This window comes from Apus apus, chromosome 2, assembly GCF_020740795.1.
Source record: "Apus apus isolate bApuApu2 chromosome 2, bApuApu2.pri.cur, whole genome shotgun sequence".
NCBI classification, from domain to species: domain Eukaryota; kingdom Metazoa; phylum Chordata; class Aves; order Apodiformes; family Apodidae; genus Apus; species Apus apus.
Window position 1 is genome coordinate 138,733,341 of NC_067283.1, and position 19,231 is coordinate 138,752,571.

At 38.6% G+C, this 19,231-nt stretch overlaps 1 protein-coding gene across 4 annotated transcripts in view; it reads left to right on the plus strand.

Moving 5' to 3' along the window:
* Positions 1-312: 312 nt before the first annotated feature.
* Positions 313-19,231, plus strand: part of EMC2 (ER membrane protein complex subunit 2) — a 43,197-nt gene continuing 24,278 nt past the window's right edge. For 2 of the 4 annotated variants that reach the window (XM_051610540.1, XM_051610542.1), the window contains exons 1-5: positions 313-414; positions 5,414-5,527; positions 8,917-8,981; positions 13,984-14,069; positions 17,028-17,085. In XM_051610540.1, the coding sequence (XP_051466500.1) occupies positions 327-414; positions 5,414-5,527; positions 8,917-8,981; positions 13,984-14,069; positions 17,028-17,085 (411 nt within the window). In that variant the 5' untranslated portion in view covers positions 313-326. Of the gene's footprint in view, positions 415-2,175; positions 2,258-5,413; positions 5,528-8,916; positions 8,982-13,983; positions 14,070-17,027; positions 17,086-19,231 lie in introns of those variants that run through there. The other 2 variants (XM_051610541.1, XM_051610544.1) reach the window with 2 other exon arrangements.

A 19,231-nucleotide genomic window follows, 5' to 3' on the forward strand; every position in this document is an offset into this window, starting at 1 on the left:
GGGCCGGGCTCAGGCTCAGGCGGGCACAGGGCCGGGCTCGGGCTCAGGGCCGGGCTCAGGCGGACCGGGCACAGGGCCGGGCTCAGTCTCAGGGCCGGGCTCAGGGCCGGGCTCAGGCTCAGGCGGGCTCAGGGCCGGGCTCAGGGCCGGGCTCAGGCTCAGGCGGGCTCAGGGCCGGGCTCAGGGCCGGGCTCAGGCTCAGGGCCGGGCTCAGGCTCAGGCGGGCACAGGGCCGGGCTCGGGCTCAGGGCCGGGCTCGGGCTCAGGGCCGGGCTCAGGCTCAGGGGGACCCGCGCCCCGGGCCGCCCCCGCCCGCCCTCCCGCCAATGAGGGCCGGGCCGTCACGGCCGCGCGTCACGCGGGCGGCCGCCAAGATGGCGAAGGTTTCGGAGATGTACGACGTGACTTGGGAAGGTAACATCGCGCCCAGCCGCCGGCCTGCCCGCCGGGCCCGGGCCCGGACTGACCGACGCACCCACCCCCGGGCGCAGAGCGGGGCGGCTGTGCCCGCAGCTGCACGGTGCCCGCAGCTGCACGGTGCCCCCGGCGTCCCGGGGCGCGGCGGGCCCTGGCCAGGCCGGCGCCTGTGCCCCGGCAGCCGTTGCCGCGCAGTGGCGGCCGCCGGGCGGGGCTGGGAGCGGCACAGGAGGTTTGGGCGAGAGGGCTGGCGGTTCTGGCAGCTGCCGGGCTCCTCGGGCTGTGGCCGGCCGGCCGGCACCGGCGGGGCAGCCTTGCCGGGAGAGCGGAGTCGGCGACCTGTGCTCAGCCCCGCGGTGAGCACGGGTCCGCCGGCTGGTAGCGCGCCCGTCGCCCGGAGAGGAGAAGGGGCCCCCCGTGCCTGTCCCCAGCGCGATGGGGTCACTTCCCTGCCGGGGGGCGCTCCCCCGCGCCGGTGCGGGCGGGGCCCTCCAGCCGCAGCCCCCGCTCTGTGGGGACCGACCCCCGTGTCCCCCGTGGAGGGCGGCGGGGCCTTTCTTCCAGCCGCGCTTCCCCACCCAGCCCCTCACTCTGCGCTTACAACAAAAAATAGCCCCTGGATTGGTTCAGTAGCTTGTGTCATAGTTCAGCTTTCGGAGTGCCTGAAGATTACTTGATGTTTTCCAAAAACTCGGCAGTTTTTGGAGGAACTGCCAGAAGTTCTTTAAATGATACAAAAGTTTTTTAAAAACTCCTCCTCCCCAAGTCTTTGTAGCTTTCATATCTGTTTGCCCGTAATGTTTATTTTTGGTGTGGCAGTACTTTTTGAGCTTTACCTGACACTCTCAGTGGTTCTTCTCTCGGAAGCAGTGTGTGTTCAGATGTGAGTTCATACAGCATTCTAGCCCGTTGCAGTAATTTCCTGAAAGAAATTACTGGTTCTTCATAATTTCAGTTATAAATGGGGAGCCTTTGGCTAGAGTGTTTCCATACATTACAGACACACAGTAGAGAGGATAATGCAGAGAGAAGCTGCACAGGGAGGGGTTTTATTTATTCTCATCTGTAAAGGAGTAACTGAGCAGTAGAATAATTCCCTGAGCACAGATTATTGGTTAGTTTGGTTTTGTAGTATGAGACTAAGAGGAGGCACATTGCATTGGATGTATTTTAGCAGATGCCAGTAACTTGCTCATCACAAGTAGTGTCCATACTGTCTTTCCTGCACCTTTTTCTGTAGGACTCTGAGGCAAAATGGAATTAAAAATACTCGGTTGTCAGTTCGAATTGTATTAATCGCAGAAAATACTTTATTTCATATTGAAGAAAATTGGGCTTTAACTGAATGATTATGGATGAAGAAGAGGTCTTTCTTGCCAGCATCTCTGGTGGTCAGATTTTACGTAGTTTTGTTCTGATACATGGTTGCATCACTGTGATGTCATTAGATTCATTTAACACTCGGGGATAAGCTTGGTTGCTGGTTCTTTGATATTTCTTGTGAGAAGGTACAGTGATTGGATAGAGAGCAGGCAAGTCATTAAGGAAAGGGAAGTTGTCTGGAGCATTGTGGCTGGTGTTAGGCCTTCCCAGAGCTTGTTCTAAACCAGCTTGCTTAAAGAACTTTTCCTCAAAAAACGAACCAGGACAAAACAAACCAGTTTTTCTTTCTTTACCTTGCACAGAAACATAATAGAGATAACATCTCTGACCCAGCTAAAATGGAGCAGTGACTTTTGGCTAGTGACAGATGGGCTTTCTGGGGATATTTGTATGCTGTCACAGCATTGCGTTTCAGTCAGTAACTCTTCACCTGGTGTGAAAACCAAAAAGATAAAAGGTTGGCATATTCTCTAAGCTAAATTTCCCTTAATATAAATTGAAAAAAAGTAATATTAGTATTTTAGAAGATTATTAATAGTTCATGGTGATTGTTGCTTAAGTTACTTAAGCTTTCTGGATTGTTACATTCGTGTTACTGTTTGCTGTATTAAAAATTGCATGGCTTAAGTAGTGGCACATAAAGAATTTTTATTACGTGTTTATGTGAGACTTTTTCAAGGAATTAATTGTAATTTTTGAAAATACCATAAAATGCTTCATAAGATGGAATTTAACAGTCTGTATATGCAAGAGTGTTTTTTTCAAAGGTGTGTATCAAGGAGCATGATCTATAACAAAGAGAAAATCCCAAACAAATTTAAAAACGGAACACTTCTGTCTTTAACATCTCTAGTCCTTGGAGTTCACTTTAGATGACAAAATTGCTTTCTTCCTTTGACTCAGATACTGAATTCACGTTTAGTTAGTATTGAAAGACTCTAGGAAGTCTTGACATTTTTGTCTCTATCATAATCTATGTGCGATCGAGTGTTGGTGAGGTGTTTTTGTTGTGTTCTATGCTGTATTTGCTTGTTTTGAGGTATTCTTGATTTTCAGTTGTATTCAAGGGGACAGATTAGTTTATTCTGGATTTTCTATACAAAATTAGGGTATTACAACAGTCAGTGGTGACATGATGGAATTTTAGTTGAAGCCACCTTGAAGGTTTAATTGTTGTGGCTAGTGACAGCAACTGCAGTGCCCAGCTGAGCTGCTTTTGCCGCTGCCTGCACCTGCAAAGTAACACTGACTTGTCTGGGTAAGGACAAGGTCTGGAAGCTCACAGAGAGCAGTCGCCAGGCCATTGCACATCCTCTATGTCGGGGTAAGCTTGTTGAATTGGTGGATTTCGGAGTTTTTTTGTTTGGCTTGCGTTCTGTAAAATGAGAGTGGGTGGAGCTGAGGTGTGGTGGAAGATTTGGTGTCCATAACAGAAGCACAGTATACTAATGAGCTCTAGAAATGTGTGGTTTCTGGGGTCCCTGAGTGACTGTCTGCCATGGCAGTTGTTGCATATCAAGGTAACAGTTTAGAGGATGCAATGTATGTCTCTACTAATAGGGGTAACTTCATTTCATCAGGTGCTTTTAGGTATCAAGGGCTTGAAAACTGATCCAGTTGAACAGTCTAAGTGCAAGTAACTGTAAGAGGATTATTTAATATCTGGCTGCTCAGGCCAAATTGACCAACACCTTAACAGACACAAAAATAAAACACAGATTATTGCTTTTGGCTTGCTGTAAACTGCCTGCGTGTTTTTAGGGAGCAGCAAACATTGTGGCAAGTGCATCTGCTCCTTTGAACTTGTCCTGTTTTGATTTACATGTGCAAAGCTTGTTAATTTCAGAGAACCTAAGACTAAAACAAATGGATCAGTTACTCAGGACCTGCCCATATATGTGACAGGAGTAACCGTAATTTTAAAACTAGGTGTTTCTTTAACATTTTTTTTCTAAAAGACCAGAATTTACTGCCCAACCTTGTATTACTTGCTGTATTTAAATTTGTGTCCAAGACTTAAATTGTTAGTTGCTGACTCTTCATAACTTTCTCAGTAAAAAATCCGTTAAGCTTGACAACATTGTGAAAACCTTGCATAAGTTTTACTGCAGTTTTTAGCATTTCATTTCTTCTGCCTTTTACTTTAAACTCAGTGTTTCTAAAACTAACAAACCTCTCAACAGATTCACATTATTGAAAACTTTTTTTTTTTTCCTTCTTAGTTTTCCATTCATCGGCTGATACTCTATTCTAGGTCCCACAGATTTTTTTTTCATCTCTGTAAATATTGTACTTGGGTGATGAATGGTAGATATGCGTTCTGTTAGTACATAATTCAGACAGTGTTCAATTTGGAATTACACTGGGATGGAGGCATTGATAATTTCCAAGTAACTGAGTGGGTAGAAATCAGACAGCTTATTTATTTTCATGCATTTAGCTTGTCAGCTTTTGTGAATGTTTGTGTTCTCTCACATTCTTGCTGTCTAACTTTGAATTTCCAGGGACCATCATTTGTCTAGAACCATATACTTTATCCATGCATATGAAATGTAACCCTGTGGTGGTTTTGGTTGAATTTCAAAATGCAAAATGTAGCACAGTAACAGCTTTATGAGTGATCCAAGATCACTTCAGGTATATGGAAGAAAGTTGAGTGCTTAATTTTTAACTGTCAGTTATGTTGACTATGCAAGAAAAACTGACAGTGTTTAGATCTATTGTTGTGTTTGTTTTTCTAGTAGTTGTAAACTTAAAAAAAATGGCAGCTGTTTTGGTACCTTCATAGTAGTAAAGCCACTATCTAGTAATTAAAACTGTTTTCCTGAAGTTTCCTCAAAATTTGTTCTTGTATGTGGAACATCTACATGTATATGAATGTACATGTGTATATAAAATCACATTCTTTGCAATTTCCTAATCCAGAGGATAAATAAAATCTAGGCTAGGCAGTGCTGTCTAGCTGACTTCATGAGGATGCTGGCTCTTTTGGAGATCTGATTCATAGTAAATGTACTCTTGAAACAAAAATGCTGATACTAAAATAAACTCTTTTCTATCATACCTAGATAAACAGTGATAATTTTTGTGCTTTTGGGCACTTCCCTGGTGTAGAAAGCCTTCACCTCCACGGCTGCCTTTCTTGAGGCTCCTTTTTGTAGGAACATGTAGATGCTTTTTAGAGTGGAATTTCACAGTATTTTGCTTACATTGATAAATGTGAACAGTGATGGAGTTGTAGTTTTTCTCATCCTTCAACTGAAAATTTATTTCCCTGGAGCAGAAATGCAGTTTTAGTACTGTATGTTAGTTCCTGCATAACTAGGTATAAGGGTTTTTTTGCCGCATATGTTACCAATCTGAGAAACTGCAAACTTAGAAGGTGAATTTATTATATTGGAGCATGAGCACAGTTTGTGTGACCCTGTTTCAGGGGCCTGCACCTATCTGTTCTCTAGTAGTTTTCTAATATTAGTGGAAGTCACTTTTTTAGATCTGTTGCTTTCCAATCCCAATCTTCGTATGCATATTTACCAGAAATAAAATTAAAATTCCATTTCTATCTGGAAATCTCAGTATTTTGTTTTTATTTTTTCTCTCCTTTACCCCCCAGACATGCGTGATAAAATGAGGAAATGGAGGGAAGAAAACTACCGTAACAGTGAACAGATAGTGGATGTTGGAGAAGAGTTAATTAATGAATATGCATCTAAACTTGGAGATGACAGTAAGTAAAAAAAATGTTGTTCTTAAAACTTCCCTTGTCTGATTTTGTTTTCTCTTTTCAGCTTCTGTTTTGTACTTCTGTGTTGCTTTTCCATATCTGCTGATGTTGATGAAATATATATTGCTTTCTTAGCCTAAAGGTCTGCCAGAATTCCTACATGTTATTTCTCAAATACGGGCTGCACTGAAAATAGATGGAAAAATTATCTACTTGAACTGTTTGTTTGCAATATTAGTCGTTAGACTGTTACATGAAAACTTAGAGAGAAACTGTGATTTAGTGGTCATTTGACTGGTTTTCTGTTCTTCAGCACTGCCAAAACGGAAGAGTATCTTTTTGTAACAGAGAAAGCTATTCCTTAAGTCATAGATTCTTCAGGAATTCATATTAAGGCTGTTCTTATTATAACATTACATTTGTGGTGTTACAGCTGAAGGTAAGTCTTAAATGTCCATTGTTCATTAAATTGTTATTTTTAGGGAATTTTAACTACCTTATGCTAACTTCAGTGGACAGAAGCTTGGATGTAACATTTCATTGTAAAAAAGAATTACTTAGAAACATGTCAGAATACAATACCACTCTTTACTGTAAGCATAAAATAAAGTATAACAAAGAACTGTCAAGATTGTATAGGTTTGCGTATTAATCTCACAGATTTTAATTCTCATTTATATTCCTTTTTCCCTTTTATATCGTTCAGGTAATTTAATAAAGACTTTATTTAATAAATTTCTTTTATAATTCTTTCACTTTATTAACTGCCTTTACAAAGTCACATGTGGATTTTAGCAGCCACAGTAGTGCATTGTATCTACTAATAAAAGTTACAGTATTCAATATGATTAACTTTGTTGAGTTAACTTTTTCAGTCAGTTTAGTAAGTTAACTTTGGTTTCAAATACCTAACTTTGTACAGTGTTCCGGTGATTAAAACCCACATAGTCTTTTCAGAAAGACACTTTTCCTCCTTTTCTTGTCAGGTTAGGAATGTTGTTAGGATTGGGTTTGAAGTTCTGCAGGTAGGATTTGTTTCCTATCAGTTCTTTGCTCTGGTTTTGTCTTGCCACTTTCCAAGCTGTAATTCTGTTCTGGACTTATTTCCATTGGAATGAGCTTGGCACTCCAAATGTTGTACTTTTTTGGATATAAATACATGGATAATATAGCAAAAGTTCCATGTATTGAAGACACCTTCATGCATAGCAGTGAGTCATGAAGTGTGCTTGGGCATTCAGTTTCTGAAGAAGTTGCTGCATTGTGAGGGTCTGGCCCTGTAACTGAGGAACATTCTTTGTTTTAGACAGCATGGGGGAAGGCTTAATACACCCTCCTGCAAAAGACTTGTCAGGTTCCTTCTACTTTAGAAGAACTTTAAGAACTAACCTTGATTCTACTTTCTTCTTACCACGTTGCTAGTAAATTATGAGAGTTGTATTTCATTAAGAAATTGTTGAGGAGCTTGATACTCCGTTCAGGTCATACTGATGCTGTTCTGAAACACTGTTCTCAATAATATAGTCTGAGTCATTCTTTCTTTGTCAGGGTTGAGTTTGTCCTTGTTTTCAAAATATATCTATTTCATTATTTTGTAAACTTGACATTCAGGATTTATTAGATAAATCAGCTTCACTGTTCCTGATATTCTTACCAAATGCATAAAAGTATCTGAAATTTATTCATATATTTGCATTCTTTAATTTATTTTTTTAAAGTAGTATAATAATGACAACTGTATATTATTTTAAAAACAAACAAAAAACAACAACAAATCCCCACCCCAAACACCTGTAGTAGGCCTAGAATTCTTTCTTGGGTAGCCACAGAAGTACAGTGAGTTGTATATGATGGATGTTCATCTTGTTGTTTCATATATTTCCAGAAAATATTTGAATGTTACAATGGCTAACTTCAGAATGTGTATTAAAAGGAAAATAATGAATGCAATGGGGCAGATTTTTTGTGTGTCTCTCTAACTTATCTCCTTAGGCAGAAGATATCCAGTGTAACTGGGGGGGAAAAAGATTATAATTATTAGAGTTTTTAACATAAAAATATTTTTCTGAATATTTAGTCTAAGGGACGGGGATACTAGTATCCATATAATATTTTCATGAAAACAGCTTTTCTACTTGACAGGATCATTGAATGGACAATTAGACTATCAGTCCAAAGTTATAGATTGCAACTTCAAAGTAGAGGAATAAGACCTTTGGCTTCGGCTTCTTTTATGTTTATTTTCTTTTTAAATTTGAACAAGAAAGCCCTAGTACAGATAAGAAGACACATCCCTCTGGACTGCTTATTTGGTTCTGTCACAAGCATTCTTTTGTGTTTTGCCCAATATCTGACACTAAGCTCTGCTAGCATTAGGTTATCTAAGTAGAGGTTTGATTCGATGGGGACAGCCATTTCATAAAATGTAGAAGTATATTTTTCTTGTGTTTAGAATTTTTTAAAAAACAAGCATAAGATGTCATTTGTATCATGGATACATGTTATCTCTGTTTTGTCTGTATTACATATTTTTACATCCATGGAAAAAATGTACATAATATATAAAATAAATAGAATATATGTCTTACAAATAGTTCCAATGGAGAAGAGGGGCTACAGGCAAATTAATGCCTATTTCTTTTCTTTTGTACACTTAGCAAGAAATAGTATTTTCTTAAAAAAATAGTGGAAATTCATAATGTAGAAACTAAATTTAAAAAATGTGAGGGCCTTTGTTACTTTATGTTTTTATTTTGGAAGATATTTGTTTCAGTTCTGTGAAATATTGAGTGCACCTGATTGGATTTACGTGAGTTCAAAACACATCATTCTTCCAAAGACTCACATTACTTTTTTCCCTCTACCATAACCTCTCTTTTCTGCAGCTTGTGTAGCTACGCTGTTAAGTTCTTTACATTCAAGAACCCAGCAGGCGTCAAACAGAAGTTACGTGATCTGTTACTGATTTAGAGGAGTTACTCAACTCCAGGAAGAAGGCAACATATGTAGGACTTTCAGCCATGAAACAGTTATGGGAAGTTTGTTTTCATTTTAGTCCAAATGGCCATTCTCCAGGTCTGATCAGAGAGCAAATCCTAATGGGGATCTGTTTAGAAGACTACAGCCATAATGTTAGGAAAAGTAGAGAATTAGAACTTTTTCACCTTTCAAGATGTCGAAAGGTACTTTGTTTCTAAAAGCAATAAAATTGATTAAATGTGTTTTTAATTAATTCCAGCAGTTTCTTAAGCTCTTCCTGTTTCAGTAGTGATCCGTGGCAATAGAAGGGGAAAAATATATAGACAGAATTAATTAATCTAATTTACATTGTAGGTGTTTGCCATTACCTTAAAAAATGAATTATCTGCATTTAATGTCTCTTTTGTGTCCAGTTTGGATAATATATGAACAGGTGATGATTGCTGCCCTGGACTGCAGTCGGGATGATTTGGCATTGGTAAGTTTTAAAGTTGTTTTTTTCCTCAAACCTTAAGTTTTCTTCTGGATATTTCTTCCAGATAGTTCTTTGGACAGTTGCAGGATATTCTGAGTTCCATAGCTTGGACTTGTAGAGCATCTATCAGGAAATACAGTGCTGGGAAGAAACTGCCACCACCCACCTTCTCTACTGTGTAACTTTTGTTTAGACAGATCATGTCTCTTCCAATAGCCACGAAAATATTTACAGCTACTCTGGTATGGGCTAAATGTCAAAAATAATATTGAAGTTGCCATTTTGTACAGACAGTGTTTGTTTATTGAAAACTTCTCAAATTATATTGGTTTTTTGAATGTTCTGAGGTAGAATGTCCTGTCATGCATATCATATTATATGTCATGTTGGCTATCATCAAAGAAAGTCATTGACATACTGGAGCAAATCTTCAAGATGAATAAGGAGTTGGACTGCATAATGCATAAGGAAAGACTGAGAATTCTGAGTTTATTAAGTTTTGAAAAAGCTAAGAGTGGATTTTGTTGCTATCTTTGAATTTATACTAATGGAAAGGTATAAAGAAGATGGAGACAGACTTTTTTAGATGTGCAGCAAAAGACAAGTGCGAGAGCTGTAAGCTACAAGAAAGGAAGTTCCAATTACATATTAGGAAAAAGTTTTTAACAATGGGGATAGGGAACACTTTGAGACAAATGGCACAGAGAAGCTGTGGAATCTCCTTAGGAGATGCTCAGAAATGGATTAGGATATGAGCCAGCACTCACTTGGAAGCTGACTGTGTTTTAAGTGGTGATTTAGAGCAGGTAACCCCCAAAGGTCCCTTGCAATCCAAATTATTCAGTCATTCTTGATAAAAATATTGTTAGTGGATATTTGGATTTAGTCAATTTTTGTATACAAATCTATTTGAATTATAGAAATAACAGTATAGGTTAAATGAGTATGTAGAACTGTGACACTTGTCCACTAGATTAAAAGCTAAAAAAACTCCATCAAAACAAACAAAAAACTCCAACTAAGTTTAGCTAATCCCTTAAAGGTAGCAAGTGAAAAAGCAAAAGTGTGTTTTGCAGGCAAATTTAATGATCTTTTCATCCCTCCCTCACAAAATGCTGGGAGAAAAACCCATGAGTTATCTTGTGCCCTGAAAGCCAGAAAGCTTGAGCTTCTTCTAAGTAAAATGAAATATATTTTCAGGAGACCAGGTCTTTCATAGGGATTGCTCTTCCAGTGCCTTTTTCTCTGTCAGATGGCGAAATGCCTCATAAAATCTTTGAGCTTCATGTGATGTCATTTGGGTGAAACTTAATGGTCTGTGATATACAAGGGGTCAGACTAGAGGATGTAGGTGGGAGAAGAGCAATTTCAGAATAGGCAGAACTAGACAAGTTTATCTTGCATCCCATATGTATATGGTAGAATGGAGTACACTGGAAAATGCAGCACAACACTCTGAACTTGTTGTGAACCCACTGAAATTCCCTTTCTTTTGTTCCTCAGAAGAAAATACTGTTGCAGTATAGCTGTCCATTTAAAGAAAACAAATAGACTTACTGTTTAAATAAATATATTTCTGTGTTCTGATTTATATCTGAAACAGTTTGGGTCTTTATTTAAGGGATCTTTTCAGGAAGACTTTCACAAAATTGTTGAGCCAGTGTTGAAAGATCAGTTGTGAAACACTTTGTTTTTACTAACCCTGGCAGGGATTTTAAATTTCAGTTTCTGTGCCCTCTAAGGAATATTGCTTGAGATGAGGGAGTATGACATTTTATATGCAGCTCAGAAAGGAGTTTAAAAGCTTAGAGGGAAACTTTGTTGTTTTTCTAGGGTTTTTTTGGGGGTTTGTTTTGTGTTATTTTATTGATTTGTAATAAAGAAGTAGTTAATTTGAACAAATCAACTTCATGTGGTGTTTTGCTACAGCTGTAGCCCCAAAACAGACAAACAGCTTTGGAACTTCTTTTGGAACTTCTTTTTTAGCAGTAAGCTTGTGACAGCTGTGGCATGTTTTGCTTATGGGGATAGGTCTCTTCTGCTTCAAATGAGGAGACTGAGATGGTTTTCAGTCATTGATCTGACTTCCATTTTTACTTTTTCTTCCCTCTTTTTATTACAGTCATCCTCTCTGCCCTGCACAAAATGTCTCTTCATAGTGTATGACTCTGCTGCGATCAGCCAGTTCTTTTACACACATGATTTGGTGCGGTCACCTACTGTTGGCAGACACTTGCACTTTGCCATTGTCAGACCTTTAAAAGAAAAACTGAGTGTGATTAAAAAAACCCCAGTAAATTAACTGCAAATTCACGTTTCACATACAAATGAGATTTGCCATTGTAACTGCTGAGTTTCTGGGAGAATCTCGAAAGTAGATTATTGACATAGTGCAGAACCAGTTCTTAATACTGATCAGAGGGCTGGAGCACCTCTCTTATGAAGACGTGAAGACAGGCTGAGGGAATTGGTGTTGTTCAGCCTAAAGAATAGAAAACTATGGGAGGACCGTGTTAGTGACCTTCCAGTACCTGAAATGAGCCTGTAGAGAAAGCTGAGGAAGACCTGTTCACTAGGACATGTAACAATAGGACAAGGGGTAATGGTGGTTTCAAGCTAGAGAAGGTCAGATTTTGTTTGGACATTAGGAAGAAGTTCTTTAATATAAGGGTGGTGGATCACCGGAACAGGTTGCCTAGAGAGGATGTTGGGACCCCATCCCTGGAGACATTCAAGATCATGCTTGATGGGGCTCTGAGCAATCTCTTCTAGTGTGAGATATCCCTGCTTATTGTAGGGGGTTGGACTAGATAACCATTACGGCTCCCTTCCAACCCAAGACATTCTATGATTCTGTGAAATTATTATGAGGATTACAAGTTAAAGCTAAAAAAAGACATTTGATACTTCTGAGTCCAGAACATTTTGAAGATACAGGTAGTGTAGTTTATCATGTACTTCAGTTTTTGAAAGTGTTACAGTGACTGTCTCAGAACTTTTTGTGTCACTTTATTGTGTCTGATATCTTAAATCTACAGAAGTTTATTTTGTCCTTGTGGCTTCTGTATTTCATTAAAAATGATTATATAGTCAGATTAAAGATGAACAGTTCTGATCTTGTAGTATTCCTTCACTTGAGTGCTACTTCACCAGCTTTTTAAATGTTGTTGATGGGGTTTTCCTGGATGTAAAAGTCCATCTGCAGATTGCATATTGTCAAGTTTAGTATTATAGCAAATGTTAAAATTTTTGACATTTCAAAATTTTATTGGAGAAAAGCAGTGAATGCTTTTATACTGAAAATCACTGTTCTTCAGGATTCGCAGAACATGGGGGCCACACAGAAGTTCCTTCTAAACTTTAGAAGGTTGCGATGTAAAAGCTGGAGTGAAATCACTTTTCTGGTCTTTGATGTAGGTTTTCCTCTCTTTTAACAATGTTCACAGGTTATTTCAAATGTCACGTAACATGCTGTTGGGTACATGTAGTTTTTCATGGCAACTTGTTGTCCAGAGCAGCAGCAGTTTACCTAGACATCATTCAGTGTCAGTAACTGCCCCTGTACTAAACCTGAGCTATGCAAAATGGCATTGTTAACTCTTGATTCATTGGAAACTAAGATGACCATGATGAAAATAGTTTGTGCTTACTTGAGGCAAGCATTGCTTCTTTGATTACCGTTTCTTTTCTCTTCTTTGTTTTTTTTGCATCTGGGAGAGATGTGAATGTTTCTCTTTGCTGTGCGTTAGCAACCTGTTCATCTACAGAAACAGATGGAACCTACTGATTTTTCCTGATTCTGTGTTTTTCCTTTGACCAGTGGATACGATGAGATGAAACAGACTGTATAGACAGACCTCTGCTAGAGTTTTAGGTCTGAAGTACAAGTTTGTAAGACAAATTATATAGATAGATGGCTGGAAAAGGAGGGTTCTGTGCAAAGCATTTAGTGTGATTCAAACCACTGGTCTTTTGAGAGCCTGGGGACTGTCCTGCCTCCCACCATAACAAGTCAGCTACAAACTTTGCGAAGCTATCCAGCCACATTCATGATCTGGCTGGAGTTAGTTTGCTCTGTGAAAGTTGTGACTCAATCCCTCTACCAAGCATCCTTTTTTACTAATTTGGAGGAATCTGCCTGTGATTAATTCCTTTTATCCAGCCCAGGTGTCTTACTGATTTCAGGAGTTAGAAGCTGTGCCTATTCTGCCAAGCCAGTGGCAAGCATTTTCTTTGGACTTCAAAATGTCATTTTAAAATAAACACAGAGCAGAGTATTAGCATAGTTCATTTCATTGTGAGATACCAGTTTATTAAAGAAGTATCACATTATCTCTTATGGTCTTTATTTCGATTTTTTACTGTCTTGTGTTATTATGAGGCAACTAAGTAGACTTCAAGTTTAATAATACCACAACTGTTTTAGTAGGTGAGTTTCGTTTTCTAGACAAATATTTCCAAGACAGTCTGATGATCTGTATGAAGGATACTTCTCAGAATTAGTCTTCCAAAAGACAAAGTTTCAGTTCTTGAGCTTCTCTTTATCAAAATATTTTATTATTTATTTCAAAAATTTCCCTTTGCTATTTCAGAATTCCTATTTCAGGTTTTTGAATGAACAGCCAAAGAGGGTGCAGGCAGACTCTTTTTCAGTAGTTCCCAGTGAAAAGACAAGGGACAAGAGGCGCAAGCTGGGACACAGGAAGTTCCATTTAAATATAAGAAAAAACTTCTTTAATATGAAGTGCACTGGAACAGGCTGCCTATAGAGGTTATGGAATGTCCTTCTCTGGAGATACTTAAGACTCGCCTGGATGCAGTCCCAAGTAATGTGCTCTGGGCCATCCATCTTAAGCAGGGGGGTTAAACTAGGTGGTCTCTAGAGGTCCCTTCCAGCTCTGACCATTCTGTGCTTCTGTGACTTTTTTTGGCTTTTATTTCTTTTTTTCCAACTTCTGTGTATATAATTATATTCACAATAGTATTTTTGGCTTTATTTGTATAGTTTTGTCTTCAGGAACTAAGGCGGCAGTTTCCCGGGAGCCACAGAGTTAAACGATTAACTGGAATGCGGTTCGAAGCTATGGAAAGGTAAAACCTGTATTTAAAAAAAATGTACTTCCTATCTGGAAAAGTGTTTATTATTTCTTAAAAAGGCATTCAGGCACTATAAAAACATGGTGTAGCAATGCTGGGCAGTTTCTTTACAGAAAATAGTGGTGCGCGTGATCATACTATAATGTTTAGATGTTTTAATTACATTTTTGCATACACTATGCAGTGTTACTTTTTTGCAGTCTTCCCATCAGACGTCATAGATTAAAAAGATCTCTTACTCGACAGCATAAGTCATTATACAGTAAAACACTAGGCAGTTTTTTGGTGAAATCTATGAGGCGTATGTTTCATCTCACAGAGCTAGAGCGGCTTATGAAAATCAGCACCAGTGGTTTTTTGCCTTCATTGTTCTCTTGTGTTCCTAATTACTGCAAGGTGTAGCTCTTTTCCTTAGTTTTCTGAGTGTGATAAATCCAGTTCAATTTAATAAGGGTAAATCTACAGAGTTTGTTACAGAAACAACTCAAAAAACCATACAGAATAGAATTGCAGAACCTAAAAATCAGACCTACTTTTCTGAAATATCCTATAGAAGGGTTATAACATACTAAGCTTAACAGTAATTATTAAAATAATGAACAGCTTTAAATATTACAGCTTTCCAGGATGACTGACCTCAAGGCTTGAGGTTGACCTTTATTGTCCATCTTTCTTCTTCAATACATCTTTGATACCAACTTTCTGTTCTAAAGCACTTGTCTTCAGCGTTGAGAAGGAATTGCAGCTTCTGGTGCCTTTGAATGCTAGCAAATCTGTTCAATGATACATTTTGCAAACAGTGTGTGTGAAATTTGGAGCCTTTGGGCCATCATGATAGAAAGAAATTAGAATTTAGGAGTACCCTAAATATTTTTGGGTTTGTTTGTTTGTGGGGTTTTTTGGGTGTGGTTTTTTTGTTTGTTTTATGTTTGGGGTTTTTTTGTTTGGCTTTGTTTTGTTGGGGTTTTTTTGTTTGTTTTGGGTTATCTGATTGTTTTGGTTTTTATTTTGGTTTGGTTTTTTTATTCAGCAGATGTTCTTCATCCATTACATTACTGCAAAATTAATTTTGAAAATGTTATTCATTATGAGCCACCCATGAATGCCCATTGCTTGGATCAAAAAGAGTGGTTAACTGGGTTCCACAACCACAGGAGCAGTCTCAAGGCAACTAGATAGTCCATGTCTCACACTCACTTTATATCATTTACACATTCATGAGGAATTTTCATTAAACTTCGCTCTGTTTCTTTATTTTTTTTATATAGGGTAGGAAGACAGAGAATGGCAGCACATTTCCCTTCTTCCCAAAACCTATTCAGAAGTGCAAAATCACATTGTTCTGTTCAGGCTTGTAGGGCTACATCAAAGATCTTATGTTATGGTAGCAGATCTTTGGGAGAGATGACTGCTGCACAAACGTTATATATTGTTTCAGCAATGAAGTGCTGTTGAGCCACAGTTTTCTGAAAGTGCTCATAAAACTTCTTGACAAAATGTCTCTGTCAGGTTAGATCCTTGAGATTGGATTATCAGGGGAGCAGAGGTATTAATGAAAGCTGAGATTTCATCTTCTGATTTTCTCCAGAAGTCACAGAAGAAAGAGGCTGCACTCTGGGTTGTCACAATCCCATCTGCAGGGCCTGTAAGCGATGCCCTGGAGAAGCCAGTCTCTCTCCACTGACTATAAATGAAACCCAAGGAGGTTTAGACTGGAGGCATCACAATTTAAGTTCAAGAAGTGAGGTTCTTGTTAAATTCTGAGTGACTTTTCGGATCTGGGAAGGATCCTGCCTTCCCCAGCAGGAAGAGTAAACCTGCTGGGTTTGAAGAACATGAGGAACATCTCTGCAGATTAAGACATCCCTGTAGACACTTGCTAATCAAAATAATAGTATTCTGGAACTTCACCATGTAAAGCTGGGATTATAGCCATCATGTTCAGTCTTGTAAAATAGATTTGATAGAGTAGCAATTAACAGATAGCACGAGTACAGCATTTTACAGTACATCTCCTCAAGTCTTTAGCAGTCTCTATCCATTTCTGCTTCTGTGCTTCCTTTCACGTGTTCTCATGCCTTATGGGAAATGGACTGGACAGCTGAGCTATGCTAATGTCAGCAGTGCTTAGGGAACAGTGACATACATAAATGGGTGTCTTGAGGTGAGAAGGGGATGTGTAGCATCAACATCAATCAGCAGTACCTCTGAATAACTACTTGTCACACTATACATGAAGAAGAAAGGAAGTATGCTGTAGTTACGTGACGACAGCACGACAGCCGTGTGGTCAAATGTGTTTTGAATTGATTTAATTTGTCCAGTTTGAGTCAGGTGCACAGCTGGCTGAACACACAGATCTGTTTCTCAGGAGGTTTAAAGCATTTATAGCAGCTACAGTAAACTGTTTTGAGCATACTCCGAATAGCAGAAATAATTAATAAAACCTATGGAGCGATGGTGGAAAACATGATTTTCAAGATTTATGATGTAGTTGAGGGGTGGACTCTCACGTGAATCCCCCCAGTTTACTCTATGCCACTGCTTACACTTCATATAATCATAATGGATGAAACTTAAATGAAGTGAAAAGTCATTATTTTTTATAACCTTTCAAATTTTGAGGTTTCTTTTTCTTGGAAGAGGTGAAAGGGAAAGTTTGGATGTGGTGATTAGACCTATTGGGTACCGAAAAAGGACAGGATACTAAGCAGATGGGTGTAAAATACATAATTTGCTGCTGAAACAGTGTTCTATGAAACAGTTACTGTGTATTTTTTTGACTTGGTGACATAAAATACTGATGTTTGTATTTAGTGTTCACTCAAGAGAATTTTTTATTAATTTAGCTTGCTTAAATATGTTCAGAAAAAAATGTGGGAGGTTATTAACTGTTGCAAGGACAGTCAAAAAGTCTTAGCAGAAATAAATGCTAATTATTTCTTTGAACAGGTATGATGATGCTATCCAGTTATATGATAGAATTTTACAAGAAGATTCAACTAACACCGTAAGTTTTTTTTTCTGAATGGCAGTGGGTTTTTCTTTGAAATTGTAATTACATTTAGTGGCTTTCACTGTGGAAAAACGTGTGTCTACATTACTGTATTTTTTTCCTTTAGTTTTCAGAGGATCTCAGGTTAATACAGCTATAGGAAATTTTTTAACTGGTTCTCTCAAACCAGGACACCTAGTATAATAATTTTTTAGCTTCATTAGAACAAACAAAATCTATTTCCTGATGAGAAGGCATGGTGTAATCTCCACTTAAACACTGAATTCAGAAGACAGGATTATAACTAGCAATCTTACCAGCTGTCTTAGTAGGGCTTAGATTAGGCCTCTCAGCTTTTCCATTTCACCTGAATATTCATTATTTGAAGGACCTATACAGTCTGCAGTGCATCTTCTGGCTTCCTAATGCTTAATCTTACTTAAAGGTTAAGTATGAAACACTCAGGTAGTGCCTGAAGAGCAGTTATTTTGAATTATTGTCTGGGACACTTTACTAGCTTTTGAATTAAAATGCTGTAAATTTTGCCAATTGTATAAAACAGAATCTGAGACATACAGTACTCTTCTTTTAAACATTTTTTAATCCTGATTGTGTAAACCACCTTGAGCTGTTAGATGCCCAGATGAAAGACTGGGGAAATTTGTAGCAATATACTTTCATGCATTTTTTTTCCACTAGCATAAAACTAGAAATAGGAAGAAACTATGTAGTTTCAAGTTTTATATCACATGTTGTGAAGTCAGTTAATTGTTACTAAAAATTGTCTGTTTGAGTGTATATGTTTGTATATATTACTTGATTTTGAGGAACTGGTCCTCTTTATTGGGTAAACTTCTATGTAAATATAATACTTGGGCTATTGGGATATTTTTGCAATCTCATGTAAACCTTTCTTGGTGCATTTTGAACCTCTGCCTTTCTTCAGTCAGCTTATTTGATGTGGTCTGTTATTAAGGAGAGGAAAACAAACAGAAATACAGGTAACTGGAGCTAACTAAGGTATGCCAGAGGTGGATGCAGATGAAGTGCCATCACTTAAAACTAAGTAAAAAACAAAAAAGCAACAACAAAAAAACCACCCAATACCAACAAACCAGAAAAATATTTTCGAGGCAACACATCTGGAAATGTTAAGCACTCAGGAGGCAGTGGTAGATTAAAGTCTGTCTCTTGTAGCAGTGAGAGAACTGATATTTTTTGTCCAAGGGTAAAAGAAACTATTTAAATTCTTTACTCTTATTTTTTGCTCTCCCTCGAGCAGTACTGCTTGACCTGTGTTCTGTGAGTTAGATGTGGGTGATCTGCAATTGTCCTTTGAAGGTCTGTAGTGTTTTTGAGTAGACGTTTGAGCATAAGGTGCATGATTGTCTGCAGTAAATGTTGGTAGCTTTATCAGTGTATGGCCCAGAGAGTTTCAGTCGTTAAAAAGAGATGGAGCCCATCTACAGTGAAGCCACAAGAATAGGTCACCCAGGTGCACATTTTCTGACCTTTTCATAGAATCATAGAATCCTAGGGGTTGGAAGGGACCTCGAAAGATCATCTAGTCCAACCCCCCCTGCCAGAGCAGGGTCACCTAGAGTACATCACATAGGAACGCATTCAGGTGGGTTTTGAATGTCTCCAGTGAAGGAGACTCCACAACTGAAGCCAATGGAAGATGGAGCACCATATTACAATGACTTTTTTGGACCACTGATCTTTGAAATGTGCATTTTTGGCACTTTTACTCAGCTGTCTCAACATGGCTAATGTCAGAAGAGTGGTTTGTTGGATGGTTTTATAAAGCAGAATGATCTATTTAAATAAGCACTATGCATTACTATTACCTAATTTGTATTTCTTCCTTAACAAAACCATAAAGATCCACAAAGTAGTAATATTTAGAAGCACAAGATGTAAATATTAGAACAGCTGCATGATCTATTGAATTTGTTAAGATCTGAGATTCTGAGGATAGAAGTGGAGAGCATTAAATGCAAAGCAAAGGTGCTTTGGTATGTAACTAGAATAGGTTGGCTAAACCTGGCATGTGAAGAGTAAAAGTTATATGGATAGTTTTGATAAATTGTCACGTGCAGATTTTGTTCTGTCTTTTACCTGTTAATTATTTCCATGCACTCATGTGGCTGCTATAGAA